At 32.5% G+C, this 21275-nt stretch overlaps 1 protein-coding gene across 1 annotated transcript in view; it reads right to left on the bottom strand.

Moving 5' to 3' along the window:
* Positions 1 to 837: 837 nt before the first annotated feature.
* LOC118182601 (lachesin-like) overlaps positions 838 to 21275 on the bottom strand; it is an 886001-nt gene continuing 865563 nt past the window's right edge. Inside the window, exons 8-9 of the mRNA XM_085815905.1 lie at positions 20504 to 20593; positions 838 to 8790 (exon numbers count right to left, since the gene is read on the bottom strand). Of these exons, the coding sequence (XP_085672031.1) occupies positions 8696 to 8790; positions 20504 to 20593 (185 nt within the window). The 3' untranslated portion in view covers positions 838 to 8695. The remainder of the gene's footprint in view (positions 8791 to 20503; positions 20594 to 21275) is intronic.

Raw genomic sequence — 21275 nt, forward strand, 5'->3', positions numbered from 1 at the left:
AGAACCCCGGTGTTTAGTCCCCCAAGCGAACTTGGTACTCATTTTATCGGCCCTCTCAAGAAATGAAGAAATGAGTCAACCTTGCCCAGTCCGAGGATCGAACCCCGGACATTTGGTGCTACAGCGCGATGCGCTAGCCACTGCGCCACCGGGCTTCAATTTTAGAGTAGAGGGACCAGATAATTCTGTCAATGCAGAATACGAAAATTTTAATGTCAATGCATAATGCGACAATTTCTAAGCCATATTCCGTAATTTTTTTTTATAATCCATCTTTTTTGAAGCATAACCTCATTATTTCAAACAGTTAATAGTTTTAGTTGGATTTTCTTTTAGTTCATCACATGATCAAATCAATTTACAGAAATTTTACATAAAATTATTTCATGCCCACTCTTTCCAATTAGCAGAGTTGTTGATTCTCTGAGCTATCGAAGTAAGAGGATAATATAATTTCCAATATTGGATTTCCTAGTAACGAATATTTACTTACTAAAGACGAAAAGAATCCGAAACAAAATGGAGGTTGTATTGTTCATGAGAATTTTGTGCTATTTTAGCTTTTGCAGAAGGCAAGATGTCGTTATTTTTCATTTTATGATCCTCAGCTAAACAAATATCTGCTAAGGAGAATGATTTTATATTATGTTTTGCAGAAAGAATAACGTTATTATTAATATTAAATAGTACGAATTATTGTGCATAACGCTGAGAATTTTACTCAAGTGCCTTTCATTATTTCTTTTTTAAAGAAAACAAGTTTGGGCTTAAAAGTGTTTGCAACAACGTTTAAATCATGTTTCAAATTTTTAATTGCATTGAAAAAAGTAGAAACACTCATGGGTTAAACTTTTATTTCACTATTCATCTGTACACAACACTTACATATTTACAGGTATATATTTATAATACACAGTAATACAAAAATAAAACTTTTGGCGGCCCATCAGTCTCGGGATTCTATGCTACGTCATAATGACATACCTTCCACACAAATTACTTCCTTCATTATTTTTAACCAATCATAGCTTATCCTCTAAAAGGGAAAACATCAAAGCGAAGGTGTTGATGGTTAAGAGTGGAAGACATAGTTTTACGAAGTCCGAGCTGTGAGTAAAGCATAATAATAGGCAACTGCGCTGACTTGGTAGTGTCCCTAGAAAAAGAGTTATTTTGATAACTTGATTATTAATAAATCACCAAAAATCCATTTAAGGGCAAAACTACTGGCGTGCTCAAGCAAAACTGAAAATGCAGGAACTGTTTGTGAGTTATTCAATCTGCTTTAAAATCAGATACTTTTGGAGGGAGACAAATAATTTTTAGTGCAATATTATCAATATTTATTTAATAATTTATTAAAATGAAATGCTTAAAATTATATCCGAAACTAATTTACTGTTAGGAAAAATTACCATTGGCAGCAGATAAAGTCTAAGTACCTGTTTTCCTGAACGCATCTCTTACCGTATTTGAATAACACGAAATAAAGAGAAAATTAAAAATCAGTCAAAACATAAATTAATGTGCATGTGGCATTCATTCCTTGTATTTAATTATGTTTAAAATTTTCAAACTTTTAAACGGAAGAAAAATGCTTTCTTTAACTTGCAAACCCACCACATTTAACGTTTATCTTAAAAACATCAACTATTATCATTATTTTTTGTATTCAACTCATATTATTCATTTACGCTCAATGTTCTACGAATAGATTATGAGAGCAGCTTCCGTTCCACACAGACTTCGGAATTTACGTGTTATTAACTGCATAAGTAAATATTCTGAAAATAAAGTTTAATTCAGGCAAAATAATAAGAAAGTTAACTAAATTTGGAAAATGCTTATACATTGTCTTTTCGATCTTATAATTAAAATATGGTAGGTAGGCTGATAGCAAAATTTTAAGACAGTTTCTTTTATTCACAATCAAAAACTCTGTCTTTCTCTAATTTTTCTTATTGAGATGCACTTTTTACAGTGTCTGAAGAAGGATAAAAGAGGTGATATACACTTTATATTACAGCTGGGAGTATTTTTCACTTTATAATTTCAAGGAAACTTCTTTTCGCTAATTTTATTTTCCAGCTTTAAGGATAACTTGGGTTATTCATTTAGAAATTAAAAAAAAAAAATTATTGTCAATATTTGTTGGATGAAACCTTATGCTGTAAAATATATCAATGAGTTGGCAAGAAAGAAAGCCGAAAACTGTATTGCAGAATATTGACCCATTCCGTGCCCTATATCATATAATATAAAAATATTTCTCGAAACTCTCACTAAAAAGATGCAAGAAGAGTGAAATGCTTATGAACTGAGGATACTCAACTTTAATTACTTGTCAACTTGTGATCTTATCTCAAAACTTTAATTCTGCAAATATCAATAGATGATGCATGACCTTCATAATACCAAGTACAAGGGTGTTGATCCTGAAAAGGAGACGAAAAGGCAGACTTAAAACTTTACAATCAGCCCTGTGTTATGAGTCTTAATATATTAGGTCAACTGAAAAAAATTTTTTTTTTTTTTTAATTTCATGAACTTTCCTTAAAGAATTATGCATAGAATTCCTTTACAAAGAAAATTACCTAAGAGCGAAAAAATTCTGTTTTATTTGTGAGGGGAAAGAGATGAAATAATTAAAAATGCCAGAATAATTATTGTGCCCTCGAATTCAAAATATATATTCATGATAACAGATGAAATAAGTAACTATTGGTTGCTTCGCTTAAAAACGCTTATCGTATTTGGAGTTTATGATGTAATATTACTGAGTAGAAAAATTTGATTAGCTATTTCTTTTTCTTTTTTGCTAGTATAACATATTATCAGTTGTCAAGCAAATACGAAATGAAGCTTAAAACCGGGCTATAACTTCGCGACTTTTATATTAAAAGAAATAAAACATAAGAACATGTACACATTAAATTAATTTGCAATTAATTTATCATTTTGAATACCTATTTAAAATATTACATTTGGATAAAATATTTTTTCATACAACTTAACCTCTGTTGAAAATATAATACAAATTAGCTTCACGATAAATGAGTAGGTTCCAGTCTTTATTGGAAAAGATTCAAAATTGGATACATTTTATATATAAAACTGTAAATGATTCCTTATATTCAGACAATTCAAAAACTTAAAAATGTAAAATCCATCATAAATCTGTTATACAAAGCTATGTACTTTAAATATACGAATGGACTGAAGTTTATAGTTACATTTGTATTCTTGAAGTTTATGAAAGAGGTTACTATAATTTATCTCTGAATAAATCGCACAGATGCGTTTTTTGTGACATACTTAAGAATAAAAGTTGCATCTTGTATACTTAGTTTTTCTTGACAAACATACCTTCCGCATCACTAAACTTGTGATATAAAATATCATCTAAAGCTGAAATTTCTAAGGTACTGAAATCATCTGTTTTCTTAAGACGCAAGTTGTATGTACTGCTAGATTGCTTTAGAATGCTAACCCATGCATATATACATGTATATATGCCTGCAACAAATAGAAAATTTTTCTGATATATTTTGGAATTTCAAATATGCCATTACTTCGTAATATTAAATTGCTCTTGCGTGTTTGCATTAACTTATAAACTGCATTTCGTGCACCAATATTAAATTTCGTCTCAGCTTTAAAAAATCTTTTTTAAGATTTAATAGGTCGGTATTCTTTTAATACATATTTTGAGAAACATAATTACAATGAAATTTATTTTTTAATGAAATAAAAAATAAATTTCAGTATCAACAGACGCAAGTTTGTTCCTGGAAATACTAAAAGTTTAAATTAAAGAACATTTTGCTGCAGAAAAGTCCAGTTACTTATATAATAATATTAAGGGAAGATTTATTATTTTTCATTTAACTATGAATTAATATTTACATATCTTTCGAGTTAGCGATTTCGAAAAGTCTTTTATTTAAACTTTAATATTTAAAACATTTTGTAATTTTTATGGTTTATAATTTAAAACATTTTGTAATTTTTATGGAGCTGAGACAGATACAAATACTTTTTTCTTGAATAAGATAAGATAATGTTTTGATAACAAATCTTAAATTCTTTTTCCCTATATTTACCTCTAAGCAAAACCAAAATCAGAGATTAATATATACAAATTATCATTTGCTTGGATTTTGGTATATTTCTTAAATAATAAAAATGCAAAATTATACAGTAAATAAAATTTATTTTTTCATTCTATTTCGTTATTTGTTTTCCTTCCTGTTTGAAGTGATTATCTTCTGCAAATTTAATTAATATGTTGTCTTTGATTGAAAACATCAATTTACGTTTAAATACGTTCAGTTTTAGGAAATTTACGTAGAAGAACAACCATTGATTATGAAATAATTATTCTTTAATTAATCTTCTCAATAATATTTTTAAATAAAATTATGTTTATTTTATTGTCTTAAATTAGAACTTAAAATTAGACTGTTTCCTTATTCACTTTAAAAAGTACTTCATAATATTTCAGATAATATAGATAATATTACTTATTTCCATACACATTTTTCTTTAGTTTATATTCATCGCATTTAATTTTTTTATGTTTCAGATACGGTCATTTAAATGGAGAAATGAAAAAAATCGAATAAATATGGTTTTATACTCAGGGTTTAGCTTCACTCTAACACTTTTTAATTCATAAAACATTCTTTCAATAATGCATTTGAAAAGATTTACACAGAGTGGCCAACTGAAGGTAACTACTACCTTGATATACAGAGAGAAACTACTGCGGCTATGTTTAAAAAATGTGAACTGAGTTTGCAGACATGAAAATTCATTAAAAGAACTTTAAGGAAACTAGCATTTTAATTCCATAGAATATTATGTTTTTATCTGGTAATATTTTAGGAATGTCATTGTCTATGAACAGCGTCGGACAAGAAAATTACCTGATTAAACCAGGAAAGTAAAAATCCATTTAATATTTTATTTAATAATGCGGCTAAGCAAACTAATTTTATTATTTTGATTTTACTGGATTCTGCTCCAATTTATACATACTATTACTCAATTGTATTCACTTTTCTGTTTCTAAAATCCTCAGTGAAAATGCACTATAACACGCTGTTTACTGAAAAGAAAAATTTTATAAACGTGCAGGTGAAATTTTTAATGTTTAATCTCTCATTTAAAGCTGTGACTTCTCTTATTAATCAAAACAATCTTTGAAAACAAATGCTTATATAGCCTTACACTGAAAAGAATTTATGTATATTTTTCACTTCATAATTGAGTCAGCAAGCAATAAAAATAGTATGGAAAATACGTGACGAAATGCGTTGTAGTCTCACTTAAAAGAGAAGAAAAAATTACAAATATTAAGTTTGTGCTCTATGCTGTCTAAGTTTTAATTATAAATCTCACAATTTAGAAAGGTAATTTAATGAATATATTATTAAAATTTTTGAAGTCTTTTTAAAGGAATTAGTCACGAAACTAAGCAAAATCTCTAATTTTATTAAGTGAACCATTTTATTTCATAACTGGTAATCTTCATTTCTGAAATCGATAAATTAAAAAAAATTACCGATTTATCGATTCGTCATTATATTTTTCGACTTATCGTTTTTATTAATTCTGATAAGTTAAGTCTATCAGCTGAAGTGAATAACGCAATAATGTTGCAAGAGGTTTTTAATCGCTAAGTTGAAAGGATCCCACCAAGTTACTATCCCATTTGTCGTCTCTCAGCTGCCAAAATTTGGTCTGTTTACAATTAATGTAAAGGTCGTTTTAATATCCAACATATAAACTCTTTATAACATTGTAACGATGCATAAAGTGTGTTTTAACAACGACATTTTACACAGCACTCGGACAATAGAGACAGCAATATATAAACATACAGTGTAAAGTACAAAACATTGTATATGAAGCATTGACAAAGGTACTAACGTGATACACTGTGTGTAGTTATTCAAACATATTATAGGTTTTTTTCCATATTCTTGTGTAATCATTCACAGTAACTGTTTTACACATTCTGTAAAATATGTTGTTATCCATTCAAGTTAAATACCATCACAGATGTAGTCTTTCTTCCGAAAAGTTTTCCGAAAAGTCCATACTGTTTTTTTAAAAAATCAAATATGAAAACGGAAAATATTTAAGAAAATTCACAGTACACAATACAAATAAGAACAAAATGTTATATTCATAAAAATATCCAAATATTACTAATTATAAAAAAGAATATTTTCTCATTTACATACAAAACTAGTTTCAAAATTTAAATGATTTCCTTTTTAAAAAGGTTAAACATTATACTTTTTCAATACATATCCTTAACACCTAATATTTAAATAAATTTCTAAAGCTATTTGAGTTTGCAGTGCAGCATTTCATATATTTTATAACTTATTTTTGTCTGTTGGTTTTTTAGATTTTCATACTCAGTTTTATTTCCTAATACGTAGTAAAGCAATTAGTTAAAATTTTTAAATATTCTTCATTCATAATAATGTGTAGGAGTTAAAAAGATAGCTTTTTTAAAAATGTCTGTTCATTAAGTATTTGAAAAATTACTTTTTTCACAGTTTTCCTTTCGTGGAAATCTACCAACGAATATATTTCATGATTTTTCGTACACAGAAATAATTTTTATAACATTTGAATTACTACTTAAAATGAAAAAAAAAAACGCTTTATTCTTCACTTAATTGGGTATTTATGGGTAACTTAATAATAAAAATGTAATACAGATATGCTAAATTTTATAGTAATTTATTATTCAAATTACTAATCCTATAAAAGTGAAGTCTAAAGGAAGCGAAGATGAAAAAAAAAAAATATTGAGTGAAAAAAAGGTTAGTAAAATGAATACATTATACATAAACAAGTAGACAGATAAATTAAATTGTAGATTACTTCTGCTATGCAGTTGAATGAAAGTCACTTTCAACAATTGTGAAATATAAAATAAAGTATTACTAGTAATTTGATGCTAGAAACCATAAGAAACCATTACTTGAAAAAAAAGCTACGTTTGTTAATTTCATGTTATGTATTTATAAATAAACAAGCAGGTCAAAGAGAATTAAATTAAACAATCATATATATATGTTTATAATGAGCATTTTTGTTTGATAATTAATTTTTAATTAAATATGAAAATTCTTGCAGAAGTATTCTCTTGTTGAACTGCTTTAAAAATTAAGTATCATATTTGGATATAAAATTTTTTATCCAAATATGAAAGCAATTATGCAATCTCATCAAGTAGAGCACACGTTTTCTAAATTTTATGCTGTATTTTTAGAGTTAATTACACTCATGAGAAATAAAATAGCCATTTATAAAATTTCTTAAAGAAAATATGTATAAAAGTAAATTTTAGTGTCTTGTACTCAAAATGATTAATGAGGTTATTTTAATGTATATATTGAATGCATCTTAAAACTTAAAAAATCATTTTAAATAGTTCTTCATACATTTTACATATGCTTACAATGACCTTATCATATAACATTTTAACAGTTTGTATACACAAAGATAGATAAAGCTAGTTCTTTCTCAAAATAATTTATAATATAGTACATTCGACCATTTTTATAAACAATATATAATATTTAGACACTAATTTATATTAAATAGAACAAGTTGGTTACTCAGACATTCATCCATAAACACAATACAAAATAACACAAAACGTTTTTAAATCCACCAATAAAAGTATTGTTCCTAATTATTTGTATAAAATTTAATTATAAAAATTTTTTCCACGATTGTTTCGGCCTGATCACATTTTCGCAAAAAATTACTAATACTGAGGTATAAAACTTTCTGAATAATGCAGCAAAGAAAAACAGATTTAATGCCACTGCTTATATTACAGTAATTATAAATGTAGATATCCTATTTTGCCTGCGACTGAAATTAGAACTTCTTGTATAAGAAAATGCCTATTTTTCTCACCACAGTTGAGCATATTTCTGAACAAACCTCGGAACAAATGCAATTTTATTAGCATTATTACTTCAGTTTCAGCAACTTTACCGCTTTAAAGAGCGGATTATTGTTTACAATTTCTAAGCAATTTATAATTTTCAAATGTTCTTGTATGAAATTATTACTTGCCATCTATGATTATTATTCTTTCAGAGTTTACATCTAAAGGGATAATGCACATTATCGAGGAGAAAATATAGTTCTCAGATCTTTTCTTTGTTTCAGATTCACTAGTAATAATCAATTTTTTTTTCTGAATATTTGTCATGCACTCTCAACAACACAACGCAACTGGAATGTTTTAGACGTTAATTTTCAAGCAAGTGGATGTTGAATAACACCAGCAAATATTTACTCAGAGAGGTTATATCTTTTAGGCTCCTAAATAAGCCGCAGTAAGCTTTTAAAACTTTCTTTGCTTATAGCACTAATTTTGAAAGCTCAAATCCACTTTATATCGCAGTTCTAAATATATCGCAATTAATCCTGTCGATGACTTTTATTGACAGAATTTCCTCTCATTGATAGGCGTCAGGAGTGGCACAATTTGATTTCTTTTCCTCTTGCATTTGGTACATGAATTCTTTCTTTGATAGACATTATAAATGAAAGGAGCGATCGCTCCTTTCTGGCTGTTGCATTTGATCAACGGATATACACTTCAGTGCTTTGATAGGTTATTTTTCTTCATAATGTAATGAATTTCATCTTAAGACAAAGGTAGCCACACCACTGCGCTCGCGAATATCAACAAAAACGAGAGGTATATGTAGACGGACTCCACTGCAGCAGCACAGGAGGCACCTGAAATGCAGAAAAATTTAAGACAAAGAACAGAACATATTTTAATTGTAACTGAGGTCGCGAAATACACAAAATTTGTATATACAAATTGCATTTCGTTGTTTAATGACAGCAATTTACATCAAATTTTTAATTCATTGGGAATGTTGTTAATAAAACATTAAATTAAACTGTTAAATAAAACATTCGCTATTCATTTTCAACTTTGTTTTAAATCAGCTCTGAATTATATGTTGCAGTTTAACTCAAATGAAACTAATATATGTATTGATTCTAAATTTCAACGATTACAGACAGCCTCTTCACATTTCAATACCACCAACAAAATAAAAGACTTTCATTTAAAGAAAAAATAAATGAATTGAAATGTGGAAAACAAACGAAGGCCTTGCACTTAGTTTAGTGTCTAAACCTTTTCATCCAAAAATGTTGCTTACATGACCTTCAATTAGCTTAGAGAACACTCACTGCCCACCAAATGTGAAAGCTTTGAAAGTAGAAATGAAATGAATCATAAAAATCATCCGAATCCAAATGTTAAATTTCTGGAAACTCTTGTATCGTATATATAAAAATGATAAAAAAAAGTAAATAACGTATTTAATATTAAAATTTTCTAACTGAAACAAAATCTGAAATGTACTCCAAAAAATTTTAATAATAATATAAATAGTAATAATAAGCTTTTATTTATTAATATAACAAAAATTTAGTCAACTAAAGGCTTAGTTAAACCATTTGAATCTTGAGGATCATTATGTTTAATAATTAAGTGATTAATTTTATTATTTAAGTAAATGTTGAAATTACTCCTAATTCTCCACTCGCATTCTAAAACAAAGCAAATCCAGAGAAAAATCATTTAAAGAGTTAATATCGATAAACAGTAAATTATTTGCAGAAAATAAAAAGATTTGGCGTTCAGGACTTCTTCAGAATTTTGGTCATCCAATTCAAATGAAACTATAGTATTAGAATTGTTTGTTTTAGTGCTAGTTTTAATTTTAGGTTTAGTTTCTGCTTCTGTTGGACGTCTGTAAAATTATTCTCACAAAGTTTTGAGTTAAAATATGTTGTTCGGTTTTTGGTGTTGTTGAAAGCAATGTAGTAGAACATGTGTTTGCCCACCAAAGAAGCATACTTAATGAATGCTCTCCTTGAGATTTACAAAACTGATGAACAGGGTATGTCAACTCATGACATGAGAGGAAAAAGCATAATATGTAATTAATTTCACTGGTACAAACTGCTGAGTCAGTAGAGTCTCTTGATAATTTATTTCGGTCAGCAGGTACTTGGTTTCGTACTAAATGCTGTTCGGGAGAATCTGTTAGATTTTTACTCCCATTCTAGTCTTCAACAGTTATATTCCACGTCAGGAATCGTTTCACCACCTTGCCACACCTCGCTAAAGAGAATCTCGGCTACTGACTACATTGATAACCAGGACAACACACACCTCAACACGCACATCAAGATAACACACATTCTTCACCCATTTATTGGCTTCTACCGCGGTATTATGTACTTTATCCTCTTCAGTATCACGGTGCAGATGCAAGTAAAATGCAAGTTTCTTAACACAAATTTTAAGGGTTTTTTAAGCTAAGGTTTGAAAGATTCAAATAGGAAAAAAAAATAAAGATCCACTTTTAGGCCAGATGCAAATTTCATCTCTATTACGTAGTACAGTCGAAGCATTAAAGCAGAGAAGTCCAATAGTTCAATAATACTACGCCATACTGAAACACGGACGAAATTCAGTAACTAATTAATGTCGCCATTTTTTCACAAAAGAATATTAGCCAGAAAAGACTATTTTGTAAATCTTAAAAAGTTTTTAGAAGTTTTACAAATGAAAGGGTGCATACAGTAAGTAATATTTTGATAATTATTTCTAACATTAGACGTATTTAATTCCTAGATCTTTTAATTGTATTTCATATTATAATTTAAAATTTTAATTCTATTACTTTTCTTCCTTTTTGGAAAATTTTAACTTTTACTTTACGTAAACTGTTTATAAATTTTGAAGGCTGTTTTAAAGTAGAGATATTATTCTGAACTATTCGAGAATTAACCATGTATATATATATATATATATATATATATATTTAAATGAATGTTCTCTTAAGTTTTCTAGAGAGGACCGAAACGTTAATAGGTATTCCTTAATTATTGAATGATCTAATGAAAAATGGCTAATGCCGCCTAACAGTGTTAGCCTTTTTCCTTAAACAAAATAGTTAATTATTAATTTTTCGTTATTTACGATTTTCAAAATATTTTGGCATTATTTTAATTTACAACAGGTTTTTTTTTTTTTTTTTTGTTTGTTATGGATTTGGTATTTGAATAGCTAATGTTAGTTGAATTATAAATAAAATTGTTTTATTCCCGTGCAGTGCAGCGCGTGACGAATATTAAAAGAAAGCTAAGCCGGAAGATTAAAAATACAAGAGCGCGTGCATTTTACATTTAATAAATAAATATCTCTTTTTGATTTCGGGGAGAGTTCCAGAAAATTCTCGCGCGCGATTTAAAATCTCATAAATAGGAGTAAAACCTCTCAGTTCGGTGATCTCAGACCAATTATGACATATGCGGCGCCAGCCTGGGCTACCGCCACTGAAAAAGATATAGAGAAACTCCAGAAAGTGCAGAACAAGTTCCTTAGGATTAGCACAAATGCCCACTATTATGTCAGAAACGAAGTATTGCATAGAGATATGAAAATTGAACCACTAAATCAATTTATTCGCAAGATTAATGCAAATTTCTTCAATGGTGCGGTAAATTGTGAACATCTTATGAACTTTAACTTGTTTCACTACGAGATACTTGCCGAAGATAGGTTTCTCAGGCCTTATGCTGCTTACCTGATTAAGGAAAATCAAGACTTTCCCACTTAATTAGTGTCTATTAAATAATGATCACGATAGTATCTACTTTCAGTGACACCAAACTCAAGCAGCAAGCGTCTGAGCCTCACCTTAGTTTACGAGCTCTTCTTCCCGTGCCTTCTGTTTATCTCCTGACGTACTTGGACTAATATGCATATGTAAATAATTTAGAAGACTGATTTATATAATTAATTTTACTATTTCTACTGCCACATATGTTTTGTACTGTATTTAATTGCAATTTTAGCGAGGTATTCCTCAGAAGACTCGCAACCAATGATAAGTCAGGTTGCAGCCCACGTGACAACTGGTCACGCCACTTCGCCATTAGCTCCTGTCCTTCTGGACTCACACTTCGAACTTATTCTGTTTTCAGCGCCCAAAGAGCAAACGTCTGATGACAGCCAGAACACATCAAGCAGAATGCTTGATAATCTCGGCATAAGTGTAACTTGGAACTTGGAACAGTTCGGTGATTTTAATTAATTTGTTGTTTTAAGAGTTTGTTTAGAAAACTGCTCTGTTGATTGTAGCGAATTCGCGGATTAACTTTCTTTAGCTGTTTTGAATTAACTTTTGTTGAACGGTTGAGTAGTTAAAAGATAACTGCTGTGAGATATTTTAAAACTGAAAGAATATCTGAGGGAATTTAAGCATTTTGTGATAATAATAAATTTTTGTTCGTTTTTCATCGGACTTGTGCATTCATTTCGTAACGAACCCGTACGCACGCAACAATTTTTGGTGGCAGCGGTGGGATTTGAATGCCAACAACAAGAGCGATTGAAGAACAATTGAGGCACTCATCAGTGCTTTTGCTGCGTTCCAGGAAAAGATAGAAGCTGGCCAATCATCATTTAAAGAAGAAATGAACGTGGGACAGGAAGAAATGAAAGCAGATATAAAATCTCGTCAAGAAAAGATGGAAGATTCTGTTAAAAACAAGATGAGAGCCGCTAAGGAAGAGATTACCTGCGTAATAGAAAACAAATTTGATTTTATGGAAGGCAGAATAGACGCCGTTGAAAATAAAGTTGGAGAAATTCAAGAAAGAGTTTCTGCTGTGGAGCAACAAATCGAAGGAAGAGTTTCGGCCGTCCAACATCGAATCGAACAACAAATTGAAGAAAAAGTATATGTCGCCCGAGATCATGTCGAACAACAAATTGATGACAGGGTTTCTGCTGCCGTCGCCAAAGAAGTTGAAAGCCTAAAGAAATACATAGCGACAGCAGGAAACCATTCTGAAGGTTTTAAATTTCTATCTATGCCTACTCATCCCTTTCTGAAGCTATCTACATATGATGGGGAGACCTCCTGGCAAGTATATAAGACGCAATTTTCTATAGTGGCGGAAGAGAATGGATGGGATTCCCAATCTAGGGCCTGTCATCTTGCCGCTTCTTTGAGATATCCTGCAGACTCTTCCCGAAAACTAGACATTAGACTTTGAAGCTCTATCCAGCTCACTGGAGCTGCGCTTTGGAGAGAAGTGTTTAAAAGACTACAACAGGCTTCAACTAAAATCCCGTCAGCAGAAGCCCATCGAAACACTTCAGGAGTCGCCACGGATGTCACATCACCCCTTTTTGGAGTGCCCGACAGAAACAAGAGAAATCCTGTCGCTGCAATATTTCATCAATGGCATCCGGGACCCTGAAATACAGAAAGCACTGCGAATGGCAGATGTTAAAGATTTGAAAAGCGCTTTAGTGTATGCCATGAAATTCGAGGCAGCCCAGCAAGCCACTCTTTGAGACCGCCACCCAGTCAGAGCTGCTCAAGTCCAGGAGCCAGGGGATCAAGTCACCGCTCGTCTAGACGATTTAACTAGACAAACTGAACGCCTTGAGACGGAATATTGGTGATAAGAAACCGACCGTTAAGTGCTGGAACTGCGGTGCTGAAGAACACATACGACGAAACTGCAGAATACCCCAGGGTACGGATGTTAAGACCACTCCTAACAAACAGCAGGAAACTAATTAGTGGCCATCTCGCGGGGCGGAGGTTGGAAGATAATGAAAAGTCCCAGTTTAAAGCGCTTCAGATTTCTGCCGTGAGAGGCGGCAGTAATGGACTTTTTATAATAGGACATATTGATGGAGTTCCCTGCAATATGACTATAGATACAGGAGCCAACGTTATTACCATCATCCGAAAAGATTTGGCTCAACAATTGGGAAGCAAACTTATCTGGACGCCGCGCTGCGTTACCCTCCAGACTGTGTCCGGTGAGATCGATATCGCGGGTAAAGTAAACGTTAGCATCACGTTGGAATTGCCGCTTACCATCACATGGCATATGTAGCAGACGTTACAGATCTTTGCATACTCGGATTAGACTTTTTAATTAAATATAATTTTTCCTTGGACTTTAAAAATAACTAATTGCATTCTGCGTCTGAGGACATAGCGTTATTTGGAATTAATAATGAAACAGTTAAATCTGTCCACAGAATCATAGCACAAGACAATATCACAATGCCGGCAAGAACAGAAATTTTACTCCCTGGATCTATAGCCGAAAACAGAGAATTCCGCTACGGTGTCATAGAATATCCCAATAACTGTAATAGCCCGAAAGGAGTACTAGTAGCCTCAACACTCGTCGACCTATCCAGAATGGTTATCCCAGTAAGAGTTGCCAATGTAACTGAGAAGGCGAGACTTATTAAGAAAGACGACGTGGTTGCAGCATGTACTCCAGTAACCAGCGTTGAAAGAAACAGTAACATCCCAGAATCCGTGTCCGCAAAGAGCATTACATCGGAGTTATTGCAGACTGCGCAATTAAACGATAAAGAGAGGAATGCTGCCGATCGCGTCATTAAAGATCTTCAAGTTGTTTTCTCCCGCTCGTCTTCTGACGTAGGTCTAACTAGTTTAACACAACATGGAATAGATACCGGCGATCATCCCCCCGATCAAGCAACATCCAAGACGTCTATCGCTTGCTAAACAGGAAGTGCGAACACTGTTAAAAGATAAGGAAGTAGGCGATGTCATCGAGCCTTCAGCAAGTCCATGGGCATCTCCCATCGTTCTCGTCAGAAAGAAAGATGGCTCAACAGGATTTTGTGTTGACTATCGCCGGTTGAATGAGGTTACGAAGAAAGAGTGTTACCCTCTTCCTAGAATTGAAAACATTCTAGACACTCTTTCTGGAAGCAAGTGGTTCTCAACACTTGATTTAAAGATTTCGTATTGGCAGGTAGAAATACACCCTGATCACCGAGATAAGACGGCAATTACTACGGGACAAGGGCTTTGGCAATTCAAGGTGATGCCGTTTGGACTGTGTAATGCGCCGGCAACATTCGAAATCCTCATGGAAACTGTTTTGAAAGGTCTTTCCTACGAAGCCTGTCTGATATACCTGGACGACATCATCATCGTCGGACAGAGTTTTGAAGAACATCTAGAAAATCTTAGAAAGGTGCTTTAGAAACTGGATGAAGCCAATCTGAAGCTGAGTCCCGCTAAATGCAAATTGTTCCGAAAGGAAGTGATTTATCTCGGACATGTCATCTCTGCAGAAGGTGTGTGCACGGATCCTGAAAAAGTGTCAGCCGTTAAATCCTGGAAACGTCCCGAAAATGTCCATCAGCTGAGAAGCTTCCTAGGCTTTTGGACCTATTATAGGAGATTCGTGAAGGACTTTTCTTCCATCGCAAGACCCCTTCACAAGCTGACAGAGAGCAAGCAAAGGTTCTTGTGGGCAAAAGAATGCGAGGATCCATTTAACTTAAAGGAAGCTTTAACATCTGCTCGAATCCTGACGTATCCTCACCACGACAGACCATTTATTCTCGACACGGACGCGAGCAATGAAAGTGTCGGTGCTGTTTTGTCCCTAGAAATATACGGCCAAGAACGTTTAGTAACATACTGGAGCAAGTGCCTCTCTAAACCGAATAGGAATTACTGTGTCACTAGAAAAACGTTGCTAGCCATAGTTAAAGCCGTAGAGCATTTCCATCACTATCTATACGGCAGAAAATTCCTCCTCCGCACGGAACATGCCTCATTGGCCTGGCTTTTAAATTTCAAGAATCCTGGAGATCGGAGGTCAAGGAGTCAAATAGCCAGGTGGATACAGAGACTCCAAGAATATGACATCACTATCCGTCATCGTAAGGGATCGCCAACGCCAACGCCTTGTCTAGAAGACCTTGCCCAGAATGTTGCCGATATTGTTCCAGGGTTGAACCGAAATACGAGCTACTGACTCCGGTCGCAAGACAAATTATAATATCAACATCGGCTGTTCGAGACTCGTGGAGTGATGATGAAGTCAAGAAAGACCAGCTGGAAAACCGGACATTAAACCCATAATTGATTTAATGGAGTCATCAAACAGAAAACCTACCTGGCAAGACATTTCTATCTGTAGTCCTACAACAAAACAATACTGGGCACTCTGGGATTCACTTCACATTAGAAACGGCGTCTTATACCGGAAATTCGAATCGGATGATGTGCCAGTTTGAAATAATGAAGACCTTGCAGAGAGTTCGTGAGCGCTTTTACTGGAATAATGCAAAGGATGACGTGCAAAAGTGGTGCCGATCTTGCGAAGCCTGTGCAGGTCGGGAAGGACCGAGGAAACGCAGCCGAGGCAAGCTGCAACGTTACAACGTAGGTGCGCCGTTTGAACGTATCGCCTTTGACATCTTGGGACTTCTGCCACTAACTTCTGATGGCAACAAATACATACTCGTTGTCATTGATTACTTAACCAAGTGGCCTGAAGCGTATCCTATTCCTGATCAAGAGGCTGTTACAGTAGCTGAGGTAATGATACAGCAATGGATTTCCAGGTTTGGAATTCCTCTTCAGTTACATTCCGATCAGGGAAGGAATTTTACCTCGGCAGTAATCAAAGAACTATGCAAACTACTCGGCATTGACAAAACCCAAACGACGCCATTACATCCCCAGTCGGACGGCATGGTAGAGAGATTCAATCGAACCATCCTTAATAACTTCTCCTTATTGGTTTCCAGAAACAAGAAATTATCGCTGTTTTTACTGGCTTACCGCAGTGCTGTTCACGAGACTACCGGCTATTCCCCATCACAGATGCTCTTCGGTCGTGACCTTCGTCTGCCTTGTGATCTATAGTTTGGTCGCCCTCCGGATGCTCCTTCATCGTCTGAGGAATATATTCAAGATCTCCAGGCCTGGTTTGAAGTGATGCACAACTTTGCACGAGAGCGAGTCAACTTGGCGACGGAGAAGATGAAGACCCGATACGACACAAGAGCTACTGAACATCACTTCCACGAAGGAGACAAGGTGTGGTTGTGGAATCCGACTCGACGGAAAGGACTTTGTCCGAAATTACAGTCACCTTCGGATGGCCCGTACACAGTCCTAAACAGGCTGAATGACGTCGTTGTTCAGATTCGTGAGTCTTCGAACTCTAAACCTAAAGTCGTTTATTACGACAGGTTAGCTCATTTACTATGGCCTCAGTACGTAGTGTAAATAATTGTAAATAGTGTAAGACCATGGTCCTTTTTGTTTCTAAATGTGTATTTGATTTGATTTGTATTTAGTATTTGATTTGTATTTAGTATTTCTAGTATTTGGTAGCATTTGATTTGTTTATAGTTATTGTATTTATTGTTCATTTTTTTTTGTTGTTGTTATTGTAATGTAATGCTTATAATTGCATTTATGTCATAGTTGTAAGTTTGGGTCCCTTTCCAGGGACTGTACTGCATGGGATGTGCAATCCTTGGGAAGGGGGCAGTGTTACGGATTTGGTATTCGAATAGCTAATGTTAGTTGAATTATAAATAAAATTGTTTTATTCCCGTGCAGTGCAGCGCGTGACGAATATTAAAAGAAAGCTAAGCCGGAAGATTAAAAATACAAGAGCGCGTGCATTTTACATTTAATAAATAAATATATCTTTTTGATTACGAGAGAGTTCCAGAAAATTCTCGCGCGCGATTTAAAATCTCATAAATAAGAGGAAAACCTCTCAGTTCGGTGATTTTAGTTAGGTTTTTGTTGTTTTAAGAGTTTGTTTAGAAAACTGCTCTTGTTGATTGTAGCGAATTCGCGGATTAGCTTTTTTTAGCTGTTTTAAATTAACTTCTGTTGAACGGTTGAGTAGTTAAAAGATAGCTACTGTGAGATATTGTAAAACTGAAAGAATATCTTAGGGAAGCATTTTGTGATAATAATAAATTTTTGTTCGTTTTTCATCGGACTTGTGCATTCATTTCGTAACGAACCGGTACGCCCGCAACAATATTAATAATTACAACCATAAATAAGAGGTTTAACACAATATCTAAACATATCAAATTAAAATAAGTATTCATTAGTAGAACGAACTCTAAAAATAAAAACATACAAATTTATAAAATTATTAAAATTAATCTCCTTTTACTGAAACTCCAATTCAGAACTAATCAGGGAAAAATGAGCTAAGTTTCATAAAAGTCGATTAACATGCTTCGTTCTCTGGTTCATTTGAGATCAAAAAACGAAAAAAGATTCATTTAAAACTTTATTTAAGACATTTAAAATTCATATACATCCGAAAAATCGAATCTCAAATGTATCCATAATTTTGTTTTTAATCATTAGCCTACTATTATATTTCTTTATATATATATATGCGTGTGTGTTTGTGTGTTATACGAAATGTTGATGCTCATTGTAAATACTTCACTTTGACAATATATTCAGATAGCAATTCAGATTAAACTATTATTAGCATTATTCAACGCACACGAATTCTTACAAAATTTATATAATTGGTATATTTTCGTTATTTATTACTTTCCATTTTGTTCTAATGGAATAAGTTCTATTACCTCGCTATAAAACTAGATTACACTCGTCGTGGTAAAAAAAGGCTTTTGTAATAAATTGTTTCTCCCTTTTGCATAGGGGAGATTGCTAGTGTCGACAGGTAGAGCGTAAATGGGAATTTAAAGTTTATGAAGGTTTTATAATTTATTACAATGCTACTCCTCGTTCCTTTAAATTCCGTGAACATTATTTTCTGGAAGCTATTCAGAACGCTTTAAACAGAAGATAATGCATTTAAGAGACTCACATTATAATTTCCTTTCTGCGCAAAAAATGCTGTACTTTTGAAGTGTTCCCTCAACTAAGTATCTTTAGCTTGACATTTTCCATTACATGAGAAAAGTTAATTTTGCGTATGTATTCCTGGCAAATTTAAAGTTCTAACTTGGCATTCCTTATAGACTGTTCACTATTTCCGAATACTAATGCTGTTTATTAAATACTAATGCTGTTAATAAATAATGCTGTTTAATAAAACTAATGCATTTTAGCGTCATGACTCCAACTTTCGATCTATTAGCAAGGATAAAAACATTTTCTACGTGATGTTTGTACAAAAAATGTTAAATGCGCATTATTGTTACAAATACGGATTTAAAACTCATTCACATTTTAATTTAGTATAACAGTGTAATTCGTTAATTTCATCATTATAATTTACTGCAAACGCCTGATTAGGATTTATGCAGGAGAAATAAATACTCAAATCTAGCACAGTAGTAAATTTGAGTAAAATGTTACACTTAATATTGGAAAGGAAACTAGGTAAAATATCATAAAAACTAGGTAAAATCTCATAAAAAAGTAAATTTGTAAAACATGTTATTGAAATTTAATGTTAAAAGTATTTTATGATAATGCGATAAATTCCTAATAGTTACTAAATAATAAATGTTGAAGCAAGAGATATTATCTTAATGCCTTTTAAGCCAATAATTTCGAATGGCGCACTCTATCTCCTGCTTGATCCTTCGTGCGAAACGTTTTTGCATGCCCTCTGGGGGGGCTAAATTAAATATTAATTTCGAGCCATCATGCATTATGCAAGCTAAACGTGATCCTGATAAAGAATAAAGAGGTTTTTGTTAAATTTGTGTCATCTTTTACTTCAGTAGTAGTTCATTCCAATTTCCAGCAGTTCCGAGCATAAAGGTTTGTTTATAGCCCCAACTGCAACTATAATATGAACCGTAATTTTTTGTTCTAAATCCTCCATAAATCCATAAATTTATCACTTTACTAAAGGAGGTAGATACCGAGCCCCTTTCCACACATAATTAATTAAAAAGTGTAACATTTCATTTGCGCACAATATATTTGCAGATTGAAAAATAATTTACAGTCCAGCAAATCAAGATTACCTTTAATTGTAAGATCACCCAACGATCGTTCAAAGCAGTTTTTTTCAAACCGATCTCAACGCCTTCTTGCTTAACATTAAGGCATGTCACTCTTTTTTTTTTTTGGTCAGTGGTCATCAAGCGATGTGAAACACCATCTCGAAAGTTTTCTTTGTCATTTACGCAAAGTTACAAACAATTGAAAAAGACTTATAGCATTACTCAGTCTTAAGATTCCGTGAGAATATCCCTTATGCTGGAAGGATACCATAGCAGGTACTCTGCTTTAAACCTACCGAAATTTTACAAGTTTGTAGTTCAATTTTAAACCATTCAAATAATCGTACTATAAACACAAGCTCAGATATTCCGTAGGCATCAAGTTGGCTATTGGCTAAGTTTCATAATGCATCATGCCATTCGTAAGTTTCATGATACATCACGCCCCACGCATTCCCGGCACTCAGGAAACTTGATTCTAATATTGAATTATTCTTATTTATAAAAAATATGCTGAAATCTTTACGAAGAAGTCACGAAATTAATGTACGAAATATGTATAATTCTATACAAAAGTAAACAGTAAGAATTACGTAAGAATATATTTTGAAGTTTTATTAACTACATTATTACCTTCTGATACACTAGGGCGCTGTATAGGTGGTTCAACTTCTCCATCTAATTCTTTGGTAAGAGAATCGTCTTGCATTGGTGGACCTTTCCCTAAAAAAAGTAAGCGATGATAGATCATTTAGAAAATAATACTTCGATTCTTCGTTTAGCTGCGGAGAGAACTTTATGAAATTAATTAACTTTAAATGAAAAAAATTAAATAAATTACTTGAATAACTGGATATAACGTATGCATTCTGTTTTGTTTATTTAAGATTTTTAAGGCACTGTAAAACTAGCAGGTACCATCTCCCAGAAAAATTAAAATAGATAAAGCAGAACTGTAATGAAATTGACTTAAGAAAATGGAAGAGAATTAATTAATGTGAAATTAAATTTGTTGCAACTGCTATATTTTTTATTATTTTTCTCTTAATTAAGGATTTATTCTGAACACGAAATAATTACGACGATCTTACCAGTCAGGATGCTATCTTACGTCTTCTAAACGCTGACTTTTTTTTACATACTTTTAATTAAAGTATAAATTCACAGTAAAATTTAATTATGTCAAAATAAAGCAACACTCGAGTATTTGAAAGTTCTAAAAAAACGTAATTTACATTTAAGCATATAAATTATTCCTCCTGCTTATTTTAAAAACAAAATCAGTTTATAAGTATAAATTAGAATCTTTCTATTGTTGCTAAAGCTAATAATTATATTTTATAAATTACAGCGCTCTTCCCAAATTTTAACCATCCCAACTTACATGTATATGCTTAATCTAAAA

Source organism: Stegodyphus dumicola, chromosome 4 (assembly GCF_044657685.1).
Source record: "Stegodyphus dumicola isolate Sdum_Otavi_A_Nest chromosome 4, ASM4465768v1".
Taxonomy (NCBI): Eukaryota; Metazoa; Arthropoda; class Arachnida; order Araneae; family Eresidae; genus Stegodyphus; species Stegodyphus dumicola.